The following is a 26,759-nucleotide window of genomic DNA, read 5'->3' as shown; positions in this document are numbered from 1 at the left end:
ATGGTGAGTGACTTTACTTTATTGACACCTTTGCAGAAGTCAGAGCTGGAACCGATGATATTGAGGCCTGCACTGACACGAATGACGATAAAACGAAGGACACCTAGGCCTAACAATAGCGACGTAAAAGGAACAAGCCCATCCAAGCCAGAACTTTTAACAAAATTAGAAAAAAAACTAGCGGATCTAAGTAGTGAATGGGTTCCCGCTCTTGTTTGCCACCTACGGGGCATCAGAGGAAGAGGAAGAGGAGGCCATTTTATGGCGGCTGCAAAAAAAGCTAAAGCTTGGAGAGGCATTCTAGAAGGTGAGTCGGTGAGTGCGGCTGCCATAGATCACTATTGATGGAGATGAGAATGGATCACACATGATCAAATTATATATTAAAATATTCTAAAAATATATATAAAAAAGGTAAATTGGAATGATGCAAGCTCGTGACGATCATGTGTCAAAGTTTCAAGAAGCAAAACCAAGCATGCCAGATATCATTATGGGTGGCAATGGCGTTATTCTTAAATTTACCCCAGAGTATTTACCCTTTTATTGCTTCCACACCTCCACTTGGTGAGAGATCAAGATGCACTTTGCCTTCTATATAAGTGGGACTATTACCATGCTTTTCATTGTGAGTTTATCAGACAATCAGTCCTAGGGTATGTTTAGTTGGACTTGAGCTCCTAAAATGGCGCCAACTTTAACTCCTAGGTATGTTTAGTTGGACTTGAGCTTTTCATTGTGAACGGCTAGTAAAGTTAAAGCAATATGTAAAAATGTTTAGCAAAATAGCTTTGAGAGTATCTTTGACCGAAAAAAGTCTAAAAGCAGATAAAAACTAAAAATTCTGTGTGCTCTTTGTTTAAAAAGAGCTGCGGCTTCTTAATGGCTTCACAAGGGCAAAGTTCTTTTTAAAATATTAACAAACAACCAGAGCCGGAGCTTTTTTTTAAAATCCTAATAAAAACTTTCTACTCTATTGGAAAAATGTTTTATAAGGTTTCAACCATCGTCACAAAGATTATTATTACAAGGCATGCTTTAACGTACGTGCTTGTCGTCTAGGTCAGCATTTGAAATTCATGTTTCGAACAATCCAACAGAGGGGAATTTGTTTCACCAAATTTTTGTTTCCATCTCCAACCAGTTTTATTGGAAAATTTAATAATTTTTTTAAGGAAATTTCAATGCTTTTAATTCCTTTTTAAGTTTTTCACTAATAAAGTAGTGTCTCTAAATTGGAAAGCCCAAGAAAGGAACTTCCAGTACGTTCGAAAAAACAGAGGCGTGGCCCACCTGTCAGCAGGCGGAACCCTCGCGCACAGCAGCCGGGCGCCGGCGAATCTTCCCACTTCCACACGGCTGGGGGGCTCACGCCGCGCCTCCTCCTCGCGCCCCCCCCCCCCAACCTCCGCCGCAAACACCCGCGCTGGCTGCGCCCACGAATCCATGTGACTTGCATCCACTCCTCCACGGCTCCACCTCCGCGTTCATTCCTAGGGGCTAGGGTTCCTCCTCTGCCGCCGCATCGCGGGGAACTCTGCGGCTGCGTGCGGAATTTGGTAGGCTAGTCTCCCGCCAGGAGGTCAAATTCCAGTCAGCGTCGCTTGCTTTTGTAGCCGACCGGTCGATTTCAATCCGGGGGTGGCTGGGTGACAGGGTAGGCTCGATTTAGCGTCCTTTTCGTGGGAATTTTTGGGTCTTAGGCGCGGATTACTGGTGTCTAGGGATCTGCTAGCTGCTTGGGTTAGGCGGCGCGCGGAGGCTTAGGTGCTTGGCTGACTAGTGTCAATGGCGGGATCTGTTGGCAAGGGCAGGGCGGCGCTGCGGTCGTCCCCGAAGCGGTACAGCGGCACGGACCCGCCGTTGTCTCTGGCAGGGCCGACGTTGGCGGATCTGCAGAGGACGGCAGAGCTAGAGAAGGTTATTCGTTGTCTCTGTTTGTGTTTTGCAGTCCTAACGGCTTCACTTGGCTTCCATTGTGATGACGTTCCTTTTGTTTTGCTGAAAAACTTGGTTTCAGTTCTTGGTTGAGGCGGGCCTCTATGAGGGGAAGGAGGAGTCTGCCAAGCGGGAAGATGTGCTATGCGAGATTGGTCAGGTAATCCCTAGCTCCCTGTTTTACCCACCGTTTATATGTTGTTTGTTTACCCTACCCGACAAGTTGACATCTCATACTCGATTGAAGTTGGGGAAACATGTGATACATACTACACCCTGTTTCGAAATTGTAAGTCATTTCAGTTTTATCCTAAGTCAAACTTCTCTAGCTTTGACTTAGTTTATATAGAAAAATGCACAAACATCTACAACCTCAAACAATATTCATTTAGGTACACCATTAAATATATTCTGATAGTGTATTTTTTTATACAGTATATGTTAATATATTTTTCTATACTTGGTTAAAGTTAAATTTGACTTGGAACAAATATAAACCGACTTACAATTTGAGATGACTGTAGTACTTCCTAATTGAGCTTTGTATGGTGTGTACTGCCTTGTTGCATTTTGCTAAGTGAGTGGTGTACTTGTATGGTTTTTGTTTCAGAATTTTTGAATAGGAAAGAATGTTGAATGGTTACCACTATATTTATCTGTCCATTGCTGGTATATTCTTTAGTACCTATATAGTTTTATTTTCCATTGCTACTTTGCAGAAATAATAGACCTATTTTTTTTTGTCTTTCTTATTTCTTAATCTATCTTTGCTTGAGCCTTGAAGTGTTGCATAATACATTAACGTGCACATATACTTTCTTTTGAATTTACAGATAGTCAAGGAATGGGTGAAGCAGTTGACTAGTAAGAAAGGATATGCTGATCAATTGGTTGAACAAGCAAATGCAGTCCTTTTTACTTTTGGGTCTTACAGATTGGGGGTATCTGCTTCTTTTGGTTCTTTTATCGTATAACAACTTTTCTTGCCATTCAGTTGTTGAAATAGCACAACTCGTTGTATTTATAGTTTTATTAACAGCATTCAGTCCCTCTTGCTGATTATAACCTAAATCTGTTAGTTTTCTTCAGGGTTCAGAACCTCAGACTTAGTTTTATGTTCTGCATAAGCAGAAGAGCTTGCAACTTAAGAACTAGTAGGCGCTTTCAAGTTTGGTACCCCACTTTTCATTAAGTTTTACATACCAGCATGCAGCATGTGGCATTAAGCAATTACTGTGATTTGCCATAAATATAAGAGTTGGTTAAAAGGAATCTGAAGGAACATTATTGTCGACTATTTTAGTACGGATTGTAATTTTGTACTGGATACAGTGCTGGTATTTTGTTGACCCCTTGCTGGTTGATAACTTAAAAGAAGTGACAGATTGTAATTCTTGTTTTGTAGATAGACAAGATCAATAGAGCTGATGGGGTTTATAGTTTTCTTTCTTCATTCAAATAATATTCAGTGTTGTATTTAAGAGCAATGGTACTACCGAATGTTCTGAGAGTGGTTTCAACCTATTGTGTGTAACTCAGATGAAGAGCACCAACTCATTCTTGTTACTTGGATACTGCAAAACTATGAGAGCTTGTATATCTGTTTATAAGCAGTAACTTACAGGACAAGGGGTTCTAGGTTGTAGATGCTTATTTTATAGCTATTGTGTAACCAGTTCGCTGCTGCATTTTGCAAATTAACTTCAGTGTTATAAAGTCGTCCGACTGATCACGATTAATAGCATTTAGTCGTCCTAGACTCCTAGTCGGTATCCTGTACTTGACTTGGGGCTATGACTCGATTAGGCTGATTAGTTTTCTGGCCGTCCGATTCATTGTCGACTAGTCACGATTAGTCGGATGGCTAGGGGTGGAAGACCAGAAAAAGAATGGAATTGCTGGGCAGTTGAGGACATGGGCTGCATCTGGGATGGCTTAGGGCACTTGACCTCATGTTTTCCAGCCCAATTTGCAACCCTACTTGCAGCCACCACCCTAGAGTTATCTTCATGCTTGTTTTGTACTCTAGAACATATAATACATTAGTATATATTTGGTATATAGTCCTGATATATAGGACGACCAGGACCAACCCTGGTTGACAACTAATTGCGACTAGTCGCCCTGGTTGATGACTAATCGCGAGTAGTCGCCTGGTGGGTCCCATGGTGACTAGGATTAGTCAGACTTCTTGATATCACTTAACTTGACGAATTTTTTATGTAAAGGCAACAAAAAACATCCTTCCCTAGGTTATGTGTCCCATCTTACTTGATTTTGTAAGGTGCTGAGACAGTATACTATCCTTTTGCATTAAATACTTTTAGTCGATAAATTTTGTCTATAACCTTGTTAGGTTCATGGACCTGAAGCTGATATTGATACCCTTTGTGTTGGACCTTCATATGTGAACCGAGAGGTGATTTCACCTGTGCCTATTGGTTGTATGGATTCCATAAGGATATATGATGGATGTTAACAATAATATTCTGCAGGAGGATTTCTTTGTCACGTTGCATGGCATATTAGCAGAGAAGGAAGAAGTTACTGAGTTGCAACCTGTACCTGATGCTCATGTACCTGTATTGAAATTTAAGTTCCGTGGGATATCAATTGACCTTCTGTATGCTAGCCTCTCTCTTTCAGTGATACCAGCGGTAAGTCATTCCATTGAATACTTCTATGTCTTGATGTGTCCTTGTTCGGCTACACTTGTTAAAGAAAATTTTCCTGCATAAGGAGTGTACCTTTTGCACAAGATAGTGTTTTAGCCACTTAAGTTATCTTATATATGGGTTCCTGCTTTTCAAAGGTGGAAGTTGTGATAGATTTTGGACTTTTTATTAAAACCTGTTTCCTTAAAATATATATCACCTGAACCTGTTTTCTTAACTTAATGTCATCTATTTTGTTAACCTTAACCTTTTAAGATGACAGGAGGGACAAAACAGTCATATACCTTAAACTGTTTAATTTGCCTTCTTGAAGTCGTTTCCCCATTTTTGTCAATATTGGAGATTTTGATTCAACTTAACATGGGATCTCTCTCTCAAGAACATACATGCATGCAGATTGCTGTTGAACAGATGTATTGTTTATTTGTATTTTTGTACTGCTGCAGGATTTTGATATCTCTCAAGGATCTGTGCTTTGTGATGTTGATGAAGCAACTGTTCGAAGTCTTAATGGATGCAGAGTGGCGGATCAGATTCTTCGGCTTGTTCCAAATGTTGAGGTTATATGAAACAACTGCCTCAACTTTATCCTGTATGGTATGGTCCCACTGTGTTAGTATACCAAACTTTGTGCTTTGCAGAATTTCCGGACAACACTCAGATGCTTGAAGTACTGGGCAAAGAGAAGGGGTGTTTATTCTAATGTATGCCTGAGTTTATTATAAATTATTTGCACAATTCATCTTGTAGTTGGACTGAATGAACACTAAGAAAAAGAAGTTTGTCCTCGCAAATGAACTGTAGTGATGTTAGTATTTTCCTTGTCAGATTACTGGTTTCCTTGGGGGTGTCAACTGGGCTCTGCTGGTTGCCCGTGTCTGCCAACTCTACCCTAATGCTGTGCCAAGTATGCTGGTTTCTAGGTTCTTCAGAGTTTTTACCCAGTGGCAATGGCCAAATCCAGTGATGCTATGTGCAATTGAGAATAATGATCTTGGTTTTTCTATATGGGATCCGCGCAAAAATCCGCGTGATAGAAACCATCTCATGCCCATCATCACTCCAGCCTACCCATGCATGAACTCTAGTTACAATGTTTCAAGCAGCACACTGAGGGTTATAATGGAGCAATTTCAATTTGGCAACAAAATTTGTCAGGTATGCATTGATTTCTACCTGTAAATTTACGGCTGATAGCTAATGTTCTTGGTATGGTCTCACTGCCTATCTTTTATGCAGGAAATTGAACTTAATAAGGCCAATTGGAATGCTTTATTTGAGCCTTTCCATTTTTTTGAGGCATACAGAAAGTTTCTAGTGGTTGACATAGTTGCAGAGAATGATGATGATCTTCGTCTTTGGAAGGGATGGATCGAGTCTCGTTTGAGACAACTTACTTTAAAGGTACCTTTTCAGTTTCTTAATTTTGTGCACCATGACTTCAACTGTTGTTAGTTTTCTTAGTTAGACATATGGAGTGCACATAAAAGCATGGTTGTATTGTATTTACTGAAAAATATAATGTCCTTATGGTATTTGTTCTTCTAAAATGCAGATTGATCGGGATACTAAAGGAATTTTGCAGTGCCATCCGTACCCATGTGAGTATTCAGATCCCACAATAGAGTGTGCACATTGTGCCTTCTACATGGGCTTATCAAGGAAAGAGGGGTCGAAAAAACGTGGACAACAGTTTGATATCCGTGGGACAGTAGATGAATTTATGCGTGAAATTGGCATGTATTCATTGTGGATGCCTGGGATGGATCTGGCTGTCACCCATGTCCAAAGGGAGCAGGTCCCATCTTATGTATTTGAGCAAGGATACAAGAAACCCTGCCCTACAATGCATGCAAACCAACAAGAGCAGTCTGATGGAGATGTCACATTGAGCCCATATCTGGACAGTCAGCTTAAGAGAAAGTATGATTCTGATGGAGATGGCCATGTGGAACTTCACAAATCTGTAAAATGGGCTTCAGTAAGCCCACCTGGTGTGGGAACCCCACCTCATGGAAATAGTGTCAGTAACGTCGTTTGTGACAGCCCAGTCAAATTCGTTTCAAGTGTCGTTTGCAGCAGAGCTCAGACTTCTCCATCACATGATGATATAAACTTAGAACAAGCACAATTAACTACTTCACCATATGGATCTGAGGATACCTCAGCATCAGGCACAAGCTTTGCAGCAGTGGGAGCAGTTGTTTTGGCTGATGAATCCAGCAAGCTCGGTAACTTGACATCAGATCTTGAACTTAATACAATTCAGAGAATGCCACTGCACACATCTTCAGAATGCGTGGCTCAGAAGGATGAAACAAAGTTTGAGGAAATCAGAAGCTTGGCAAGCAGCAATTGTGCAGAGTTTGTAGAGAGCTCAGTTCTTGCCATTGCCGAGAAGGTACACTTAGACATAGGTGGGGATGAAGTGAATTGAAACGTCGTTGCAGTTGAGGTTTTGCTTCCTATACTTTCTCCCTGTCAAATTAAGATTCTAGTTTGATATGATCTGAACTCTTTGCCTGTCTTGCTATTTGTCATTGATTTACTGTCCTGATCCACAAAGTGGATACATCATGTGATTCAAAGTGGTCTCAAAAGGTGATGCAGGTGTGAAGTTGCATAGCACTTGAGAGGCCAGAAATCGGAGTCGAGGCATGTCTGGTATCAGAATCCTTCATTCATTCCTTAAGCATAAAAAAAATGCTCTATTATGTTTATGTTGTGTTTTTTGGTCCTTATTTCTTTTTGGCAGGTCTTAAATCATATGCCATCAACTGCTTGCTGCTGGATGGAAATCTTGTTTCATGCCTGTGGGAGCTCGTGAAGATAAGGATGGTGCAAGTATTACAGCCAAAGTATCGGAACTGTTGTGAAGGATAAAGATGAGATTCAACATCTGAGAACCATCATACGCCACAAGGAACCAAAGCTCCTAGCTTAGGCATGGTTAGAGTAGAGAGTCGTGCTAGTCCTATAGGTTAAGAATTTGTAGGGTCTCACAGTATGCAGGAAAAAAAAGTTAGAGTCCTATAGGTTAAGAATTTATAGGCTAATATGGTCTAGTTATTGTCAATGGGTTAATGCACAAATCATGTGTGTTTTGTATTCCAGATAGGCAGATATCTATAAATTCAAAGTAGTGCATCAAATTTTGTCCTATGTATCATGCTGTGATGTTTGATGGAGTTCTTCACAAATAAAATTTCATTGTGCTGCGCATTCATTGGTTGGAGACTCGAGTCACGAGAAAACACGCCACAAAGACAAGTGGACAACCAATCGACCGTGCTGCATGTATGAATACGTGACACTACTACGAGCAAGGTACACAAAAATAAAAAGTAAAACATGTTTTTTTAAAACTAATTAACCATAGTAAAATGAAAAAGATAAAGTCAAATGGAAATGAGAGTATAATTCCGAATGTATACATCATGGAATAGACATAATTAAACTATAAATTTAGAAGGAAATGGAAAGTAATTAAAATAACAAAAATTGAAACAAAAGATACCGACATCTCATGTAATAAAAATAAATACTCCCTTTGATGGGATGATATCGCGGTGATTCCTGCATGGCTACACCTCTCTTGGAAAATATAGACTTTGAAACTTATTGAGTGCGGGGGTTAGAAAATGCAAAATAGGGGGCGCAGACTTTATCATCCCATCAGAGGCGGAGCCAGGGAGTTAGCAGGGACCATGCCCCCTAAGCAAGTAGATTTATTTAATACCTATATAAATATATCAATTTATAGCAAAAAAAAAATCAATTTCACCTTAAAATATTATAATTTTGGTTATAAATAATGTAGTTTTTTTTAAAGTTGTTCAAACATATAATTATGTATATTTTATCACACTAAAAATATGATCACATTTGTTTGTCCCCTCTTAATTAAAATCATGGGCTCTGCCTCTGCGTTCCCTCATTCAGGTAGGAAAGCTTCTAGTTGTTTTCGCATTCTCTATCAAAGCCAGTTGTTTTCCTCGGCAGCGAATCATGTTATTATATACATATACCCCCTCCGCACAGAATAGTACGAAAAGAAAAAAAAGAAAAGAAAAAGAGAAAGCAACCTTGCCCTATACCCGCACGGAGAAGAAAGGCGCCCCCACGTGCACGGAACTGTCAAAGAGAAAGCAACCCCCGCCCCGTGCCGCCACTGAAAAGAAAGGTGCCCCCAACGTGCACGGATCTATCCGCCCCCAACCTCGCTAGCCCCAGCACCTCCGACCATGCCACTAGCTCGCCACCATAGTCTATCCCCCAGCGCTGCAACAATAGAAAAAGGCTATTGCAGCATGGAAAGACATCTAAATGCAACAAAAGGAAAAACTGCTAAAATAAATGGAAAAAGCTATTAAAACATCAAAAAGAACATCTAATGCAACAAAGAAAAATATAAATTGTAACATAAAAAAAGTCTACTGCAATATTCAAAAACATCCATTGTAACATCGAATCTGCTGTGACAACGAGAAGAAACTATTACAATATCTCAAGCACTACTAATGCAACTATTGCAAAAAAAAAATCTACTGCAACATTGGGGGAAACTGCTGCAACAACGAAAAAAGCAATTGAAACATCTCAAGAATTGCTCTGCAACATCAAAGAAACGCCTGTCGCAACAACTAAAAAAAGACACCGTGCAACATTCCACATCATCTGTTGCAACATTGAAAATGATTAATTGCAAACAATGATGAGATCTGACTCGTGAGAACCCTAGCTACCACCAAACCTTTAGATCCAGAAGGGAAAGAAGATGAGGAAGAGGTGCATGAGGAGGGAGCAGATCTAGATCCAGGAGAGGAAGGAGGGGGAAAGAGGTCTCAGATCTAGATCCCTCCCAACCTACCTTATCGGAGCCACGCCGTCGTCCTCGTCTCCAGTTGTATGGAGGTCATAATGCGCGAGGATGAGATCAAGGAGGGAGGGGAGGCGCGCAGGCTCACCAGAAGCCATCCGCCATCGCCTCCACTCCGGTGGCCATGGACGTCGCGGGACAGGAAGGTAGGGAGGGAGTGAGGGGCAGCTCGCCAGCGAAGCGGCAGGAGGGCGGGCGGAGTGCGAGAGAGAGTGTGTGTGGACGCAAGGGTCACGGAATAGGATGTGAACAAATAAGGAGCCGAGGCGCACGACACTCGTGGCTCGATCAAGTCGTGTGGGTCCGTCCGATCCGTGGGGACACCCTAGAAGAAGCATAGGGTTGATCTCACAACCATGCATGATATGAGGATGGAAATATAGAACAATCAACAGACTAGGGATTTTGATTCGAGTTGCATGCAAGCTGTTTCCATTTTTAGCGAAAATTCTGGGACCAAACGAGGACGACCAGTCCATAAAACGAAACCCCCCCGGTGACCGGAAAATAGCTGCAGACTGTACACAGGCCTGTAGTCGTAAAAACCAAACTATTATTAAAAATAATATGATTAGACTTCTGTATTCTGTTGCGCCATTTTTTTACCTCTGCGCGCCCCTAGTAATGTTAAAATCTGTAAAATTAAAAACACTTGCGCAATACTTGATGTAGTCCAGTTGTTTGTTTGGACCCTTGCAAAATACTTTCAGATTAAGATAAGAATTACGAGTACGAGCCCTCACGCGTGTGCATTTTTTTACACCTGAGGCGAGCGCGGCCAGCAAAGTTGGGAGGGCTTCTTGCGCCCACTTGGCTGGCAGGCTAGGCTTCAGTGCGGGAAGCTACGCCTCCTCCAGCATGGATGCAATGTAAGGTCCGGTATGAGTGGGCCCAATTCGGTGGAGGACTTGGACGAATCCAGTGGAGGAGGTCCGACTGGATCCGATGGAGGCTGACTGGTGTGGACGCCATGGTGGAAGTGGAGGCAACCGGTGGGGCTCGCAAAAGCGTGGTTGCCCGGTATCACAGCTTCATATTCGCTAGATCGATAGAACGGTGCCATGTTGCGCTCAATCGATAGAACTTGTCTTAAGGGCTTAATTAACTACCATTACCGTGCCCTGATTCGGTGTACGTACGTCAAGCCTGCTAACAGCCCAGTTCCATATATACCAACTTGAGCGTATAAAAGAGATGGATCTCGTTGTTCTCCCTAAGGGCTCGTTCGTTTCTGGGCTAGAACGGCCTGGAATTATTTCGGGTCTGGAACCATTCGATATTTTATACTGGGCTGGAAATGTTCCGGACCGTTCCAACCGAACAGACCCTAAGCCAATCTAAGGTAATACCTAACACCAACCGATCAAGGTGGCTTGGGAATAGCTTTGAAGACTAGAACCGATCGTCAGCCTATCCCTGTGCCGGTGTCCTCTTCTCCAACAATGGTGTATGCCTACTACCCCGAGCAGGCACCATGGACTTCAACAACACCTAAAACCAGTCTCAGTGGGGGTTTCACCAAGATGTCATGCACATTTATTAGAGCGCCATGTTAGCAAAACTGTACTTTTTGCATGAAACGAAGAGAAGAGAGAAGAAAGTAGTTTCACCATGGTGTGGGCGTTGTTTCCCACGCGGTGAAACGGAATGAAATCCCCATTGAGGACTAAATCGTTTCACCATCTTGCATGTGATCCAATCATTTTGCAGTAATTAAATGCTTTGCCTAGCCTAGGAAACGTCAAGGTGAAACTCATGCATTGTGGAGGTTGTTTCATTGTTCATTTCATTGATGCTCTGTCAGCAAATTTGTTTTGGAAATAGTGCATTGAAACAGACCACTGAGACTGGCCTAAGGGCATCTCCAATCCAAAGGTCAGTGCAAAATCTATGCGATTAAGCCCTAAACTAAGTACTAGGTGTTCTAATGGTGAGCTAGGCAATCTCAGATCGGCGATCTCAGATCCTATCTATGGCTCATGATATCTAACAATTGGTATAAGTAAGGCCAACCTAGATACATTTTTTTCTAAGGCTCATAAGATCTCCAATGATTAACCCTAGTTTAGCTACATTTTTTTCCCTATTTTGAAGTTTTAAGCTGAATTAGATATCTAGGGTTTAAGTTAAGAGCTTAGAAGGAGGGGAAGTCAAAGTTTTTCAAACCCTAAGTCATGTTTTACCCCAAAATCAGAACATTTCAAAAAAAAAGAATTAGAAATACCCAAACTTTCAGATGTGATCCCTAGTCCTAAGATCAACATAAGGACATTTACCTTGCCCAAAGAACTAAGACAACACCGTCGGGCTCTTGCCCAAGTTCGACACCGAAATAAATAGGGCCACACCACTGCACATGTTCTTATTTTCTTTGGCAATATACTTCGAAATGTGACATGGTTGTTTAGTTCACATTTCAAGGGGAGAATTGTAGTTTTTAAAACTAATCCACTTCATTAAGCAATATTTTAATTTTATACATTGAATGATAAAGTTAAGTCATAAGTTAATCTCTTTTAGCATCCGTCCATTTTTAAGACAATAAGAAATTTTTTATGGAATCAAGATAGTGGGCTATCGTGGGTCCACATAACCTAATGTGACTCTTAAGGGATATGATAAGATGCTCTCCATAATGAAATAATAAGGTCATTAGTGGCTCTTATTTGCCATTGATTTATTGATCACAATAAGATAAGCAGAGGTATAATGTTAAGTATTTGTTTTTTTTATCTTGCTGACTCTAAGTAAAGCAATAGAGTTGCACATAAGAGCTAAAAATTTTCTTTTATCCTTAGTATTCCAAATTTTCTTTAGTTTTTCTGAAGCTACACAATTTTGGGATAAGTCTTCTGTTTTTTTAGGGAAACGGGAGGGGTACCTCGTACTGATCTTTCATTGCAAACGAAAGGTTTTACACAACAGGTTTATGAAACAAAGAAGAAAACAAAGAAAATCAAGAAGATTACACATAAGCTTCTAGCCATTGACTAATTTGAGGTTCATAAACTTTCTTTGCTCCAAGAATAAATTGAGCAAAATCTGTCTTTAAATGCCTTTTGTCATGTTGAATGGATGGTTGCACTTGCTGAGATATTGCATCATTTCATACTAACCCACACAACACATGGCGATGATCACTTCCATAAAGAAAGGCGGACGAAGCTGATTTACGAAAGAAGCAATAGCATGAAAGGATCTGCTGTGGAGAAATCACAGAGCACACAATTGTAATCCTCCAAAATCTTAATTTTCTTTTTCAGTAGATTCCTTGAGCTGAGGCAGTAGAAGCCAGAAAAAGACCTTGCTCTTGTTGAACAGGAAGACGATCTCTGGAGCCTCGGGGTCACAGCGAGGGTTAAAGAGGGATCTTTGCGTCAAGAAGAAAAATCGCAAGTTTCAATTATTTTTTGGACTTCATGTCCACGCAGCACATATTACAAGAAGCCATATATAATTTACATTCTAGGAAGATTTAACGCCATACTGAAAAAAGTAAGTTAAAGTGAAGATTTAAACAGGACGAGCCACGAAGTCGCCGCTCTCCTCGTCGCCACCCAAGAACGCCCCGGCGTCATACGATCTCTTGTCAGCTTGGTGACGACCATGCTTCCCCTTGGGCACCTGTCCCACTTCGACGTCGCCGCCGTCCCGGCACGCGCCGGCAACGCTGGCGGTGCGGTCGTACCGGGCGAGCTGCTGCAGCACCTGCTTCATCGACGGCCGCGACGGCGCGTCGTCCCCGGTGCACATGACTCCGAGCACGAACACGGCCACGGCGTCCTCGGCGTACACGGACCTGTCCTGCATGCTCTCGTCCACGACGTCGTGGAGAGGGCCACCGGCCTTGTACCTCCGCCACGCCCACTCCACCAGGCAGCACTCGGCGGCGTCCTTGCTGCTGTCGTTGGCCACCCTCCCCGTCGCCAGCTCCAGCAGCACCACGCCGAAGCTGTACACGTCCACCTTCTGGTTCACCTTCGCGCCGCGTCCACACTCTGCAACCAGAGCAGATCAGCAGAGTGGCAAGACCAGAAGGGTTCGGGTTCGCGTTCGCCGCCGGTGACTGTCTTGCGACGACTAAGAGGAAGAACGTACGTACGTACGTACGTACCTGGAGCCATGTATCCGAAGGTGCCGCCGACGGCGGACACGGACTCGGGCTCGCCGGACTTGAGCAGGATGCGGGCGAGCCCAAAGTCGGCGATCTTGGCGTGGAACTCCGGGTCGAGCAGGATGTTGCTGGACTTGACGTCCCGGTGCATGATGGGCTGCGCGCACTCGTCGTGCATGTAGCTGAGCCCCCTCGCCGCGTCGATGGCGATGCTCAGCCGCGTCGGCCAGTCCAGCGCCGCCGTGTTGCTGTCCTTGGGGTGCAGCCACCGGTCGAGGCTGCCGTTCTCCATGTACTCGTACACCAGCAGCTTGGTGTCGTCGCTCGAGATGTAGCAGAGGAGGCTCACGATGTTGTTGTGCCGGAGTTCGCCCAGGATCTTCACCTCCGTGCTGAACTCCCGGTCGAGCTTCTCCTCCGCCTTCCCCCTGCTCCACAGCTTCTTCACGGCCACCACCGTGCCGGCGCAGCCGCCCCCGCCCCCGCGCCCGCGTCCGGGGAGGTGGACGCGGTACACCTTGCCGGAGCCGCCGCTGCCGATCACGTCCTCGTCGCGGAGGTTGGTGAGCACGTCGCACTCGCTGAAGTCCAGCGTGCGGAACGGCATCATCTTCCACGACGTCACGTCGCGGCCTTGTTGCTTCTTCCGCCGGACGATGAAACACCCGATGACGGCGCCGACGAGGATGGCGCCGGCGAGCACGGAGAACAGGATGACCAGGCCAGTCGACATCTGGCTGTGGCGGCGGTACCGGCACGCCGGAATGTTTATGTTCGGGCTCGCCGCGGCGCAGAGGCCATGGTTTCCGAGGAACGAGTCCTCGAACGCCGGGCTCTGCAGCGACTGGGGGAGCTCGCCGGTGAGTTGGTTGGAAGAGAGGTTGAGGAAACTGAGACGGAGGTTGTTCAACTCCTGAGGTATTTCTCCGGTGAGCTCGTTGTTGGAGAGATCAAGGATGGTGAGCACCGGCAGCGATCCGATCTCTGCCGGGAGTGGCCCAGATATCTGATTGCTGCTAAAGTTCAGGTAATTCAGGTGTTCCAGTGATCGGATGGAAGGTGGAATCGAGCCAGATATCCGGTTCCCGGCGAGCTTCAGCTCCGAGAGGTTGGCGAGACCCGACATGTTCTCCGGTAGAGGACCGGAGAACAGGTTGTTCTCCGCCATGAAGGTCTTCAACCCCGGTGCGGAGGTCGGCACGGCGCCGGAGAATCGGTTGTTCCCCATCTCGATGCGTGTGATGTTGGAGGATATCACACTGGGCATACTGCCAGTGAAGCTGTTGCTCTGAATCTTAACAGTCGTCAGGTTTGGGAACGCCGACCATACCTTCTCAGGGAACTCTCCGGTGAAGTTGTTATTGTACACCATGATGTTGTTCACCGTGACGCAGTCCCCGAGGACCGCCGGGAACGCGCCGGAGAAGTTGTTGTTGAAGACTACGATGTCGTACAGATTCTTGTTGAAGCAGAGCGTGTCCGGGAGCTCGCCGCTGAGCAAGTTGTTGCTCACTTCGAAGTTGCCCAGCGGCGAGTACTTCCCGAGCTCCGGCGGGAGGTGGCCGGAGAGGCTGTTGCTGAACAGCCGGATGTCCACGAGGTTCGGGAGACGCCCGACGCTCGACGGAATTCTCCCGGTGAGGTTGTTGAAGTACAAGTAGAGCAACCACAAGTTGCTCAACTTGCCGATGCTCTCCGGTATCGAGCCGGAGAGCCAGTTGGTGGACAGGTCGATCTCTTGCAGGCTCACGGCGGTGATCTCCGGTCCAATTGCACCGGTGAAGCTGTTAGCATAGAGGTACAGGATCTGAAGCTTCTGAAGCTTCCAAATCCACCCCGGGATTTTACCGTCAAGTTTATTGTCAGACAAAGCCAACAGCGTCAGCTCAGTGAGCGACGACAGGTTGTCAGGGATGCCACCAGTCAGGTTCATCCCCGACATCCACAGCATCTGCAGCTTCTTCAGCTTGCCAAACTCGTCAGGGATGGGGCCTGGCACGAAGGGGTTACTTGCCAGGGTTAGCGTCTCGAGCTGCGTGAGGTCGCCGATGGCGGCACCCGGGTAGCTCCCATTGAAGCTGTTAGTGTCGAGGAGCAACGACTTGAGCTTCGGGAACCCGGCGATCGCCAACGGCACACTGCCTGTGAAGCCATTGCTTGACAGGTTGAGGTGCTCCATCGCCGGCGACGACAGTTTTTTGTCGATGTCAGCTGGGAGAGCACCGGAGAAGTGGTTGTTGGACAGGTCAAGGAACTGAAGAGCCGAGCAGCCGTAGAGCGCCGTCGGGAACTGGCCGGTGAGGTTGTTGTAGGAAAGGTCGAGATGGGAGAGGTTCTTGAGGTTGCAGATGGAAGCTGGGACTGGATTGATTATGTTGAGCTTTTGGAAGGACAGGGCGGACACTAGGCCGTTGACGCACCTGACGACGCCTGCCCAGCTGCAGTAGGAAGAAGCGTTCTGGGAGCTCCATGAACTGAGGGCAGATGGGTTGCCCCAGTCTTTCTTGATTGTTAGGAGCGTTGCTAGCTCGCTGGCGGCGTCAGTCTGCGCCATGGATTGGTGGAAGCTGGAGTTGAAGGTGATGAACACGAGTAGGAAGAAGAGGAGTTGAAGATAGGAGTGGGCCATTTTTTTTGTCGTCGTCGTTGAGGTGTGTCGTCGTCTTCACGTTCAGACTATATGGTGAGTGAACTTAGTAGGAAGATTCTTATAACCAGAGGGCGTGAGGGCAGTGGAGAGTGGGCACGGCGCATGCGCCAATAAGACAATGACCAAGACTCACACAGTCAAAGTCTTCGCGCACACTGATTAGTGAAAGATATACACCGATGGACAATTTTGTTATCTAGCACTAATTTGAGGTAGAAGGTTTCCACGACCACAATTATTACTGCTTTTCTGTAAAAAAATAAAAAAAAACCCTGCTTCTCGATCCGGACTAAAATCTTAGAAGACATAAACATTAGATGCTGATGATGAATACGGAGTACTAATTAAAAATATAAGTAATACTTTCCATGTTTCTTTCTCTCTGTTTAATTTATTTTCTAACATAATAGACACATAGATACTATATAATTTATATCTAATAAACTTCTCAGTTATTGACCTATATTTTTCCATCCCTAGTCTTTTTTCCTCTTTGTATTCAGTATATATTTTCGATAGGCATTAAGTTCTACCATACATTACTTTGATATAGATTTTAAGAAATATTAAAGTACTTTTAAGGATGAAAGAAGTGGCAATTTAGATGCAAATTTAAGAGATTATTACATAGATTATCTATCATAATGGAAGATAAGTAATTAGATGCAAATTTAGGTTAGTGTAGACTTTAGATTATGTTTCATAGCGGCATAAGTGGTGTAGTTTAGATGCGTATTCACGGGTTATCTTATTTTATTTTCATAAACACAAATGGGTAATTATAAAATCTTGTTACACCTTAGTTGAAACCTAAGATTAAGTAACATAAACTCTTGTTACACCTCATTTTGTAACATCATGAATCTCTATTTTTTTCAACTTTTTTATCTCAGTGTTTAAAATTGTATATTTTATTCATTTTTTACCTTTTCATTTTATTAAAGAAAGATTGGTCCAAGGTTAAACTTTTTCCTACTACGGTGGTTATGCTGCATCACAGTACCCAAGATACTAAATCTGCTATACCGGCGAGCCTGTTCGTTTCTCTTTTTAGCGGTACTTTTTCTGCCAGCCAGTAGTGTTTTTCTCTGACAATAAATCAGCCAACAGTAATTTCAGCCATGACTTTTTAGACCACAGTAGTTTTTACTATCGAAATATATGTAGAGTGCATACATTTACAAAATGTTTGAGTCAAAATTATTAAACTTAAAATAACAGCTTATAATCTTTCAAAAAATAGTAATTAGTAACAGTAAGATCGATAGATTTTCATTATACGTCCCTATTTTTTTTAAAAAAAATGCTAGTACTGATAGTTAAATTAAGGATGATGGGTAGTGATATCCATTGTCACCCCTAGTGCTTCTAGATCCGAATTCGGAATAAAGAGCAGTAGGAGAATAGAGTGAATCATGGTCCACTAAAGACTTCCATCGTTTGACGCAGGGCAGTCAGCAGTCACTGACAAATTTTCGCTCTTTTTTGTTAGCTAGATGCTGCACACAAGAATAGCGATCTTGGCAAGATCTAGTGCGTGACTGAGTGATTATACCTTTCTGCATTCGTTTTGGATCCTGTTCCATCCAAATATTTGGAGTCCTTTACATACACATGTCGCCACTTTCCAGCAGAAAGCAGGGTAATCTATACCCTGTCGATGAAGATTGGAGCTGCCGAGTGAGAACTCACACCGCCGTTCTGAAAACAAAAACTCCCAGTGATTCGCATCGTCGTTTCCCATCGTGTTCAGCCTTCCTTGTTCGATTCCGAGGTGGAGGCCTTCCTCGGCCCTCGCGACGCAGAGTAAAGGCCTTGTTTAGTTCATCCTGAAAACCAAAAAATTTTTAAAATTTCCTGTCAAATCGAATCTTATGCCACATGCATGAAACATTAAATATAGACAAAAGTAAAAACTAAATGCACAGTTTAGCTGTAAATCACGATACGAATCTTTTGATCCTAGTTAGTCTATGATTGGATAATATTTGTCACAAACAAACGAAATGCTACAGTACCAAAAACTTTTTACTTTTCGGAACTAAACAAGGCCTAAGCGTCTCTGTTTGTGCTGATAGAGGTTTAGGATCATCTAGCAGTAGAATAGATCGGGATTCGAGTACAACAAATACAGCAAATAAACATAGGCAGTAGAACTGCACTTGTACACACTAGAACTACTACACATAGAGAGAAACAGAGAGGTTTAGGGGATTAGGATTAAACCGTCGAGGCGTCCATGGCGTCGGTGTTGAGGCAGTGGTGGCGCTTCCCGACGCTGCTGCACTGGCCGATCGGATGACACTAGGGTTAGAGTCGAGTGGGGCAGAGGTGTACAGTGGCGAACCTTCCATCTATTGTGCTTGCAGCCCCCACTCCTATACTTATAGTGCAGTGCGCCAGGGGCCCACCACTCCAATGGGTGGTTGAGCGCCCCCGATCAGGGCTTGGTCAAAGGGTAACTGGCTCCAGCCGTTGGGCTAGTTCAGAGATCAACCTAACATTCTCCTCCTTGATCTCATCTATGCTCTTATGCTTCACCAACCCACCTCATCACAAATAAATATATTGGGCATGTTTCATCATGACAGTAATTACCGTTAGATTGGACAACCACAAACATTTTTCTGTTTAGAGATGAATTCTTGCCTTGGGCCCCTTACTATCCAGGAATCACAGGCTTTCCCTTAAACCCATGCCGGCTATATGTTCTCTGAACATATTGGGCGGTAAGCCTTTCGTAAGCGGATCCGCTAGCATCTTTTCTGTGCTTATATGTTCAAGACTTATGATATGATCCCGGATTTTATCCTTGACAACATAATATTTTTATGTCAATGTGCTTGGCGGCATTGCTTGACTTATTGTTGTGAGCATACAACACTGCTGGCTCGTTGTCACAATACAACTTTAGTGGTTTATCGATGCTGTCGACCACCTTTAAACTAGGTATAAATTTCTTAAGCCAATTCACCTGTCCTGATGCCTCATAACAAGCAATAAACTCAACATACATTGTGGACGATGCAGTGACTATTGTTTGTTTTGAGCTCTTCCATGATATGGCTCCTTGCGCGAGAGTGAATATATACCCTGAGGTAGACTTTCTATCATCTCCCGCGTAATCAGAATCTGAATACCCTACTATTTGTAGGTCATCAGATCTTCTATAGGTTAACATGAGACCTTTTGTGCCTTGCAAGTACCTTAGGACTTTCTTCACTAGATTCCAGTGTTCCATACCTGGATTACTTTGATATCTACCAAGTAGCCCGGTCACAAAAGCCAGGTCTGGACGTGTGCACACTTGAGCATACTGTAAGCTTCCGACAGCTGAAGCGTATGGAACGCTTGCATGCGATCGCGCTCGAACTTGCTCTTGGGACATTGATGTTCCCCATACTTGTCACCTTTTACTATAGGAGCAGGTGAAGGTCTGCACTTATGCATATTGAATTTCTTCAATATTTTCTCTACATATGCTTCTTGGGATAATCCCAATACCCCTCGACTTCTATCTCGGTGAATCTTTATGCCCAAGACAAAAGAAGCTTCACCTAAATCTTTCATATCGAAATTTGAGGACAAAATCTCTTGGTTTCCTGCAGTAGAGTGACGTCACTATTGGCTAGTAGAATGTCACTAGGGCCATTATAATTCTAAAAGAGTCCTTGCTCGAGACGGGAGAGAATGTTTCATTATAATCTATCCCTTCTCGCTGAGTAAAACCCTTGGCTACCAGTCTTGCTTTGTACCTTTCTATGTTCCCTTTGGAGTCACATTTCACCTTGTAGACCCATTTGCAGCCTACTGTTTTGGCTCCTTCAGGAATTTCCTCTAGGTCCCATACTTTATTGGTACTCATAGACTTTAATTCATCTTCCATGGCTTCTTGCCACTTAGACGCTTCGGTGCTCCTCATGGCTTCTTCAAATGAAGTGGGTTCATCCTCCATCTGAACTTCTTCGCATTCATAGACTATATAGTCATCTGGAATAGGAGACTTTCTCGCTCTTTGAGGTCTACCAGAGGTTTCTGCTACTGGCATTTCTTCTTGAGGTTGCTCTTGTTGGGGCTGCTGTTCTTCAACTATGGGTTCATTCGGCTCCTGAGGGACAGGTTCCAAATTAGCCATAGGCGAAAAAGCAGCAGGTGCTGTCACTACTGGTGTAGATCCAACAACAACAGGCAGCGTAAAGTAGGGTTCTTGCACCATGGAAATGGGCACGAACACCCGCTTCTCTTCAAGGGTAATTTCTCGCGCTGCCTTGCCCCCCCTGATCATGTGATCTTCTAGAAAACTGGCGTGTCTCGTTTCCACAAACTTGGTATGTCTACCAGGGCAGTAGAAACGATAACCTTTTGACTTTTCTGGATAGCCAATAAAATGACAACTTACTGTTTTGGGGTCTAGCTTTCCTATGTTTGGGTTAAACACTTTTGCTTCAGCGGGGCTCCCCCAGACACGCAGATGGTTAACTGAGGGTTTCCTGCCGGTCCACAACTCATACGGGGTTTTAAGTACTGACTTGCTTGGAACTCTGTTGAGAATATGAATGGCGGTTTTTAAGGCCTCCATCCACAAACTCAGTGGCAGAGTGGAATAGCTCATCATGCTGCGCACCATATCCATTAGAGTACGGTTACGCCTTCCTGCTACTCCATTCTGCTGTGGGTCCCCTGGCATTGAATACTGGGCTACTATGCCATTTTCCTGTAAGAACCTCGCAAAAGGTCCAGGAACTTGTCCATAAGGGGTATGTCGACCGTAGTACTCCCCCCACGGTCAGATCTTACTACTTTGATTTTTCTGTCTAGTTGGTTTTCAACCTCAGCCTTGAATATCTTAAATTTGTCTAAAGCTTCTGAGCGTTCTTTGATTGGATAGATATATCCAAAACGAGAGTAGTCATCTGTGAATGTGATGAAGGAATCAAAACCATCCACAGATGTCACTGGAAAAGGTCCACAGATGTCTGTGTGGATCAATTCTAGTACTCCCGTGCTTCGCTTAGCGCCTTTCTTTATGTTCTTTACTAACTTGCCTTTAATGCAATCGACGCATTGCTCTAACTCTGAGAGTTCTAGTGGTGGGAGGATTGATTCTTTGACTAAGCGTTCTATTCTCCCCCTCGAAATGTGGCCTAAGCGACAGTGCCATAATTTCGATGAGGAATCAATTCTCTTTCTTTTCTTGCTAGCATCTGCGGGTATTGCATTCTTAGCGTTATTACATTCAGCATTCACATTCTCAGGCATAGATAATAAATAAAGTTTGTCTTGTCGGAAGGCAAGACCCACACATTTATTATTTAACTGTAGCTTACAATCACCTTTGCTGAGAGGGAACATAAAATACATCATGTAAATTCCTTTGTCTAGGCATTGAACTGATTCTGCACTTTCTCGAGGTATTCTCTTGCTTGGGGATTGCACTAATGAAGTGCATCACTTGCTCTGAAATAATAATGAGAAGATGGTGAGAACACCAACATTTAAAACTTGGTAGAATAATTGAATATCTTAATTTAACGTTGGTCAAAATTAAGATATACAAAAATTAACTCGCTGCATGAAATCTAATCACCGTTGGGCAAAATAGAATAAATGCTTAAAATTGGAACTTGGCATTTGCAATATTGCTATTTTTAACGTTGGTCAAAAAATAACAATATTACAAAAAAGATTTCTGGGCTTCAAACCTTGCTTCTCGAATTAAATATCCCGTTGGTTCAATTTAATAAGAGAACTAAAATGTCTTGCGCAGCGGAAAACGTAAATTAACTTAACGTAAATTAACTTGCTAGAATCGTAACTTGCTGTAACTTGGAATTTGCAATATTGTTATTATTGACGTTGGTCAAAAATTAACAATATTACAAAGAATTCTGCGCTTGAAAACTCGGCTTCTCAAATTAAATATCCCGTTGGTTCAATTTAATATGAGAATTAAAACTATAACTTGCGCAGCGGAAAAACATTAATTTACTTGCTATTTCCAGAAGCATAACTTGCTGACTGTGCTTTCTAATTAATATACACGTTGGTGCAAATTAAATAGAATTCAAAACGGAGCAAAACAAATATTTAAATGCTTCTGAAAATTAAATAGAATATATATAAAAAAAAGGAGTTACTGTGCTTAAACGGGCCGTGGCCAAACATTTGGCCCAGACCTCTTGCGGTCCAGCTCGGGCGCTGGCCCAGCAGCGCAGGGCTTTTTTTTCTTCTTGCTTGGCTCTGTGATTTTCGGCCCATGAAACCAAAACGGCCCATGGTCGAGCCGCGCGCAGGCGCCCCCCGCGCCCAGGCCGCAACCTGGGCCTGGGCCGGGAAACCCCCATCCCGCCTGGGCCAAAAGTGGCCCAGTGCGATCCTGGCCGATCTCGGCCGTTGGATTGCATCCGACGGCCGTCCTTCAATCTCGCGTGAACAAAACAGCCCCCAAGCCGGCCAGCCCCTGAAACCCTAGCCCTCATTTCTTTGCTTCTCTCTCTACGCTCTCTCTCTTCTCTCTGACGGCGGCGGCGGTGGCGAAACTCGCCGAGCTGCCGGTCGGCGGCTCGCCGTCGAGGCTGCGGCGGATGTCTCCACCGTTCCTCGCGGCGTTCTGCTCTATCTCCCTCTCCTCCCTCTTTGCTTTTCTGGTTGGTCAACATGACCGGCCAAAATGGCTCGTCGGATGAAGAAAAGGAGACGGTGCCGCCGTGAAGCTCCTCGCCGGCGCGCGCGCTCGCCCATGGCTGAGCGCGCCGCCGTCGTGTCGCTTGACGACGGTGCCTTGTACTACGCGCGCCCCCCGCACTGGCTATGTGCTCTTCGCGATTTGGCTCGGCTGTCCGCCCCGCCGGCCATGGTGACGGCCTGTGGCGAGGCCGGGATGGACGGGCCCCAGGTAGGGTCGCCCTTTCCCTTTGCTTTAGGGTTAGGGTTTTCTATTCCCCTCCCCGATCTGGATCTTTAGGGTTTGGGCCACTGGTTCTGTGCTAGGGTTAGGGATTTGGTAATAATTCCCCTTTTCTTTTGCTTTTCTCGTGCTTGTCTCGCGGGTGAATCCCAAATTCAATCTACATGCTAGATTGGCTCTGGTACCATTGATAGAGGTTTAGGATCATCTAGCAGTAGAATAGATCGGGATTCGAGTACAACAAATACAGCAAATAAACATAGGCAGTAGAACTACACTTGTACACACTAGAACTACTACACATAGAGAGAAACAGAGAGGTTTAGGGGATTAGGATTAAACCGTCGAGGCGTCCATGGCGTCGGTGTTGAGGCAGTGGTGGCGCTTCCCGACGCTGCTGCACTGGCCGATCGGATGGCACTAGGGTTAGAGTCGAGTGGGGCAGAGGTGTACAATGGCGAACCTTCCATCTATTGTGCTTGCAGCCCCCACTCCTATACTTATAGTGCAGTGCGCCAGGGGCCCACCACTCCAATGGGTGGTTGAGCGCCCCCGATCAGGGCTTGATCAAAGGGTAACTGGCTCCAGCCGTTGGGCTAGTTCAGAGATCAACCTAACATGTGCTAGCTGTTCCCCCGTGAAGCGTCTCGGCAACATTCAGCCGAGGCTTAAGGGCGTGATCGATGTTGATAGATATACTCTCTCCATTCTAAACCGTAATAAGTCATTCTGTTTTTCCTGGATTCATAGCTGGAGGTAGGTAACATTCAAGCAACTGTTGAATGGACAAGCTGTTTTCAAATCTCCAAGATGTTTCAAGACTTCAAGAGCAACGACGTCGCACCGTTGCTTTTGTAACACGTTTCGGGAGTGTGTCCTGGCACTAGAACTAGAATAATTAGACGCACTAGTCCATCAACCGTGCTCTCGCATGGCTTGAAAGATATGAGGATTACATGTTTTTCTTACTATGATAATCCCATACTCCAAAATATAAGAGGTTTTGGCTTTTCTAGATAAATTATTTTTTACTATATATTTAGAGAAAAAAAGTCTACATAACCCCTCAAACTATCTAGGGTGGACGAATATTCTACCCCATGAACTTTCAAAACTGGTCAAATAACCCCTCGAGTGGTTTTGGAGGGTGATTTTTATCTTTTTTTTTTAATTTATTTTTGCTGAATATTAAAAAATCATAATAAATCATAGAAAAATCATAAAATGAAAAATTCAATTTTCTTGGACTCCTAGTAAGTAGATCTACACAGTGAATATATAACATGGTATACTTTAGTATAAAGTTTTTGTTGTAGCTTTAAATCTATGTTTTTCTGTAATTAATTCAAATAATACATATATGTAGTTTCTATGGTTCAATTGTGATGGTGGCATCATTATTATATGCTTGAACTATGGTAAAAGTTTCGTACCCATTCAATCATGTATAACTTAGTTATAGATTTATTTAGCTTTATTCTTGTTAAATTTATGCTTTATCTATAACTAAGTTATACGTGATCCAATGACTACAAAATTTTTAACTTTCTGTTAACATTTTATTATTAAAAAAATGATTAAATCTGTTATTGTAGGTGTGGAAAAAATTATGGCCGTGATGCATCGCATGGACATTTATCTAGTCTAGAAAATTATTTGTAACTTAGTTGAAATGTTAGCTTAACGAATTGGTTTGGAAGTGTTATCTCACTCTTCAAATCTTGTGTTCAAGGCCTAAATTAGGCCAATTCTTTGGAGATTTTTTAAAAAAACATTTGGATCAGAAAATAGAATGAGTTAACGGACAAAAATTGGGCCCCGTTTAGGTTCTTGAAATTGAAACCCATGATCTCAATTTAGCACAGATCAATTAATTTTTTTTCGAAAAGCCGTCAACAAGAGCATGTTGGGCATATATTAACAGAGAAGGAACGGAGCCAAAAAAATCAAAAGGAAAGGAAAAAGAAAACTCAAACACTCACAGACAATACTACCGGATGTGAGGGGTTTGTCGTGTGGCTGGCGTACATGGCAAAGCCCAAACCACACACGGTAAAGACTTTGTCTTGTGTTGCTCACGGCGAAGAACACACGGCAAACCCACCCACGGTGAACCTTAACTTTACTCACGGTTAGATTGTGGGCACACGGTAAAGTTTTGCCGTGAGTTAATCTTAACACACGGCAAAATAAAAAAGAAGATGGACGACGGGAGATGGCTTGACGGCAAGGTTTGCCGTGTGTCACCATGCAGGCACACGACAAATTCTCAATGTTTGTCGTGTGCCACGGTCGGACACACGGCAAACCCCAACGAAAAAATCTAAAATTCTAAATTTTTTTGTGTCTTTTGCGGTCCATGGGTCTCCGCTCTTAACCACTGCACCACACTATGACTTGTGTTTATATTGCATTTTGGTTCCTCAAATATTATACCAAATTATGTGTAAATTGATTATTTGAGATCCTAAATGATTTCAAATCACAAAGTTGTCAACTACAAAGTTTCATAACTTTTTGGGATCTACAATTTTCGTTTAGGAAGTTTCTCCATCTGAGGTCGTTTAAAAAAAATTTAATTTCAAATTTGATAAATTCAAACGTAGTTTTTGCATGACAAGATGATTTCAAAATAAAAAGTTGTCAACTACAAAGTTTTATAACTTTTTGAGATCTACAAAGTTTATTTAGAGAGTTTTCTATCCGAGGTTATTTAAAAAATTCAAATTTTAAATTTTTCAATTAAAATGCTGAAAATAATTAAGAAATAGTAAACGATTTCAAAAAAATTCCCAAATTTGGACACGACACAACCTATGTGGTGTAGTGCCTATAGAAAAAGTTTCCAAATCAAACTCAAATATGAAAGTCGAATCTACTCCAACTCATGCTCCTTCACTCATAACTGTCTAGAACTTGTGCGGAGATTGTCCGGTTTCTATACATCGTACGTGACAACTTGTTCGAAATCTTCTCAAACTTTTTCTATAGCCTCTATGTATGATAACATGACATATGTACAAGTTTTAGGATTTATGAAATAAAATAGTATTTATTACAATTTTTGAAAAGTACCGACGTACATTCGGCGTCGTGTCTCTTAACCACGACATTCGATAGTCATTTCTGTTTCGAATGTGTGTTCTCAGACAGGGTTGGGTAACATGAATATCATTTTTTCGATATTTTTCTTCAACTATTTCACTGACTCCTAGTTCAAATTTGACCGCATCCGAAAAAATGAAAATAAATATTGTTAATTGCAAAAAATATAGCAAACATGTTTCAAATTTTATGAAATTTGAGTATGGAGTTACAAATGGTGAGTGTGTAGAGAAGAAAAAATTTGGAGGACAAAATCTAAAAAAAAGACAAATTGTTTGTCGTGTGCTGGACCCTAGGCACGCGGCAAAGTTTGTGTTTGTCGTGTGCCAGCCTCAAGCACACGGCAAACACAGGTTTTGCCGTGTGTCTAACGGCCGCACACGGCAAACGTTGACAGCTGAGGTGAGCGTTAGCGTGGGGTTAGCTTTTGTCGTGTGCCCTATTTTTGCCGTGTGTTGCTCACGGCAAAAGTTTGAGTTCGCCGTGTGTCT

General features: G+C 43.4%; 2 protein-coding genes across 7 annotated transcripts; one reads left to right on the top strand and one right to left on the bottom strand.

Moving 5' to 3' along the window:
• Window positions 1,372–7,835, top strand: LOC8085547 (nuclear poly(A) polymerase 4). 6 transcript variants are annotated; one of them, XM_021460199.1, is made up of 12 exons: window positions 1,372–1,920; window positions 2,021–2,098; window positions 2,772–2,879; window positions 4,295–4,357; window positions 4,434–4,595; window positions 5,060–5,173; window positions 5,255–5,317; window positions 5,442–5,771; window positions 5,853–6,017; window positions 6,169–7,068; window positions 7,215–7,268; window positions 7,369–7,835. In XM_021460199.1, the coding sequence occupies exons 1-10, from the start codon at window positions 1,789–1,791 to the stop codon at window positions 7,048–7,050; spliced, it is 2,097 nt and encodes a 698-aa protein (XP_021315874.1). In that variant the 5' UTR covers window positions 1,372–1,788; the 3' UTR covers window positions 7,051–7,068; window positions 7,215–7,268; window positions 7,369–7,835. The 6 variants fall into 6 exon arrangements, with proteins under 6 accessions (XP_021315874.1, XP_021315873.1, XP_021315875.1 ...); XM_021460198.1 differs by having other exon boundaries at window positions 7,215–7,277; XM_021460200.1 differs by having other exon boundaries at window positions 7,180–7,268.
• Window positions 12,864–16,301, bottom strand: LOC8073798 (receptor-like protein kinase 5). Its single transcript, XM_002453516.2, has 2 exons — window positions 13,607–16,301; window positions 12,864–13,490 (listed from the first exon to the last, which is right to left on the bottom strand). The coding sequence occupies exons 1-2, from the start codon at window positions 16,233–16,235 to the stop codon at window positions 13,006–13,008; spliced, it is 3,114 nt and encodes a 1,037-aa protein (XP_002453561.1). The 5' UTR covers window positions 16,236–16,301; the 3' UTR covers window positions 12,864–13,005.

Source organism: Sorghum bicolor, chromosome 4, assembly GCF_000003195.3.
Source record: "Sorghum bicolor cultivar BTx623 chromosome 4, Sorghum_bicolor_NCBIv3, whole genome shotgun sequence".
Lineage (NCBI taxonomy): Eukaryota > Viridiplantae > Streptophyta > Magnoliopsida > Poales > Poaceae > Sorghum > Sorghum bicolor.
This window is presented reverse-complemented; position numbering and strand designations above follow the sequence as displayed.

Coding starts and splice junctions, on each gene's coding strand:
- LOC8085547 (XM_021460199.1), top strand. CDS start 1,789: ATGGCGGGATCTGTTGGCAAGGGCAGGGCGGCGCTGCGGTCGTCCCCG. Junction 4,358..4,433: donor CTTCATATGTGAACCGAGAG/GTGATTTCACCT, acceptor AATATTCTGCAG/GAGGATTTCTTTGTCACGTT. Junction 5,174..5,254: donor GGCTTGTTCCAAATGTTGAG/GTTATATGAAAC, acceptor TGTGCTTTGCAG/AATTTCCGGACAACACTCAG.
- LOC8073798 (XM_002453516.2), bottom strand. CDS start 16,235: ATGGCCCACTCCTATCTTCAACTCCTCTTCTTCCTACTCGTGTTCATC. Junction 13,491..13,606: donor CTTCGGATACATGGCTCCAG/GTACGTACGTAC, acceptor CTCTGGTTGCAG/AGTGTGGACGCGGCGCGAAG.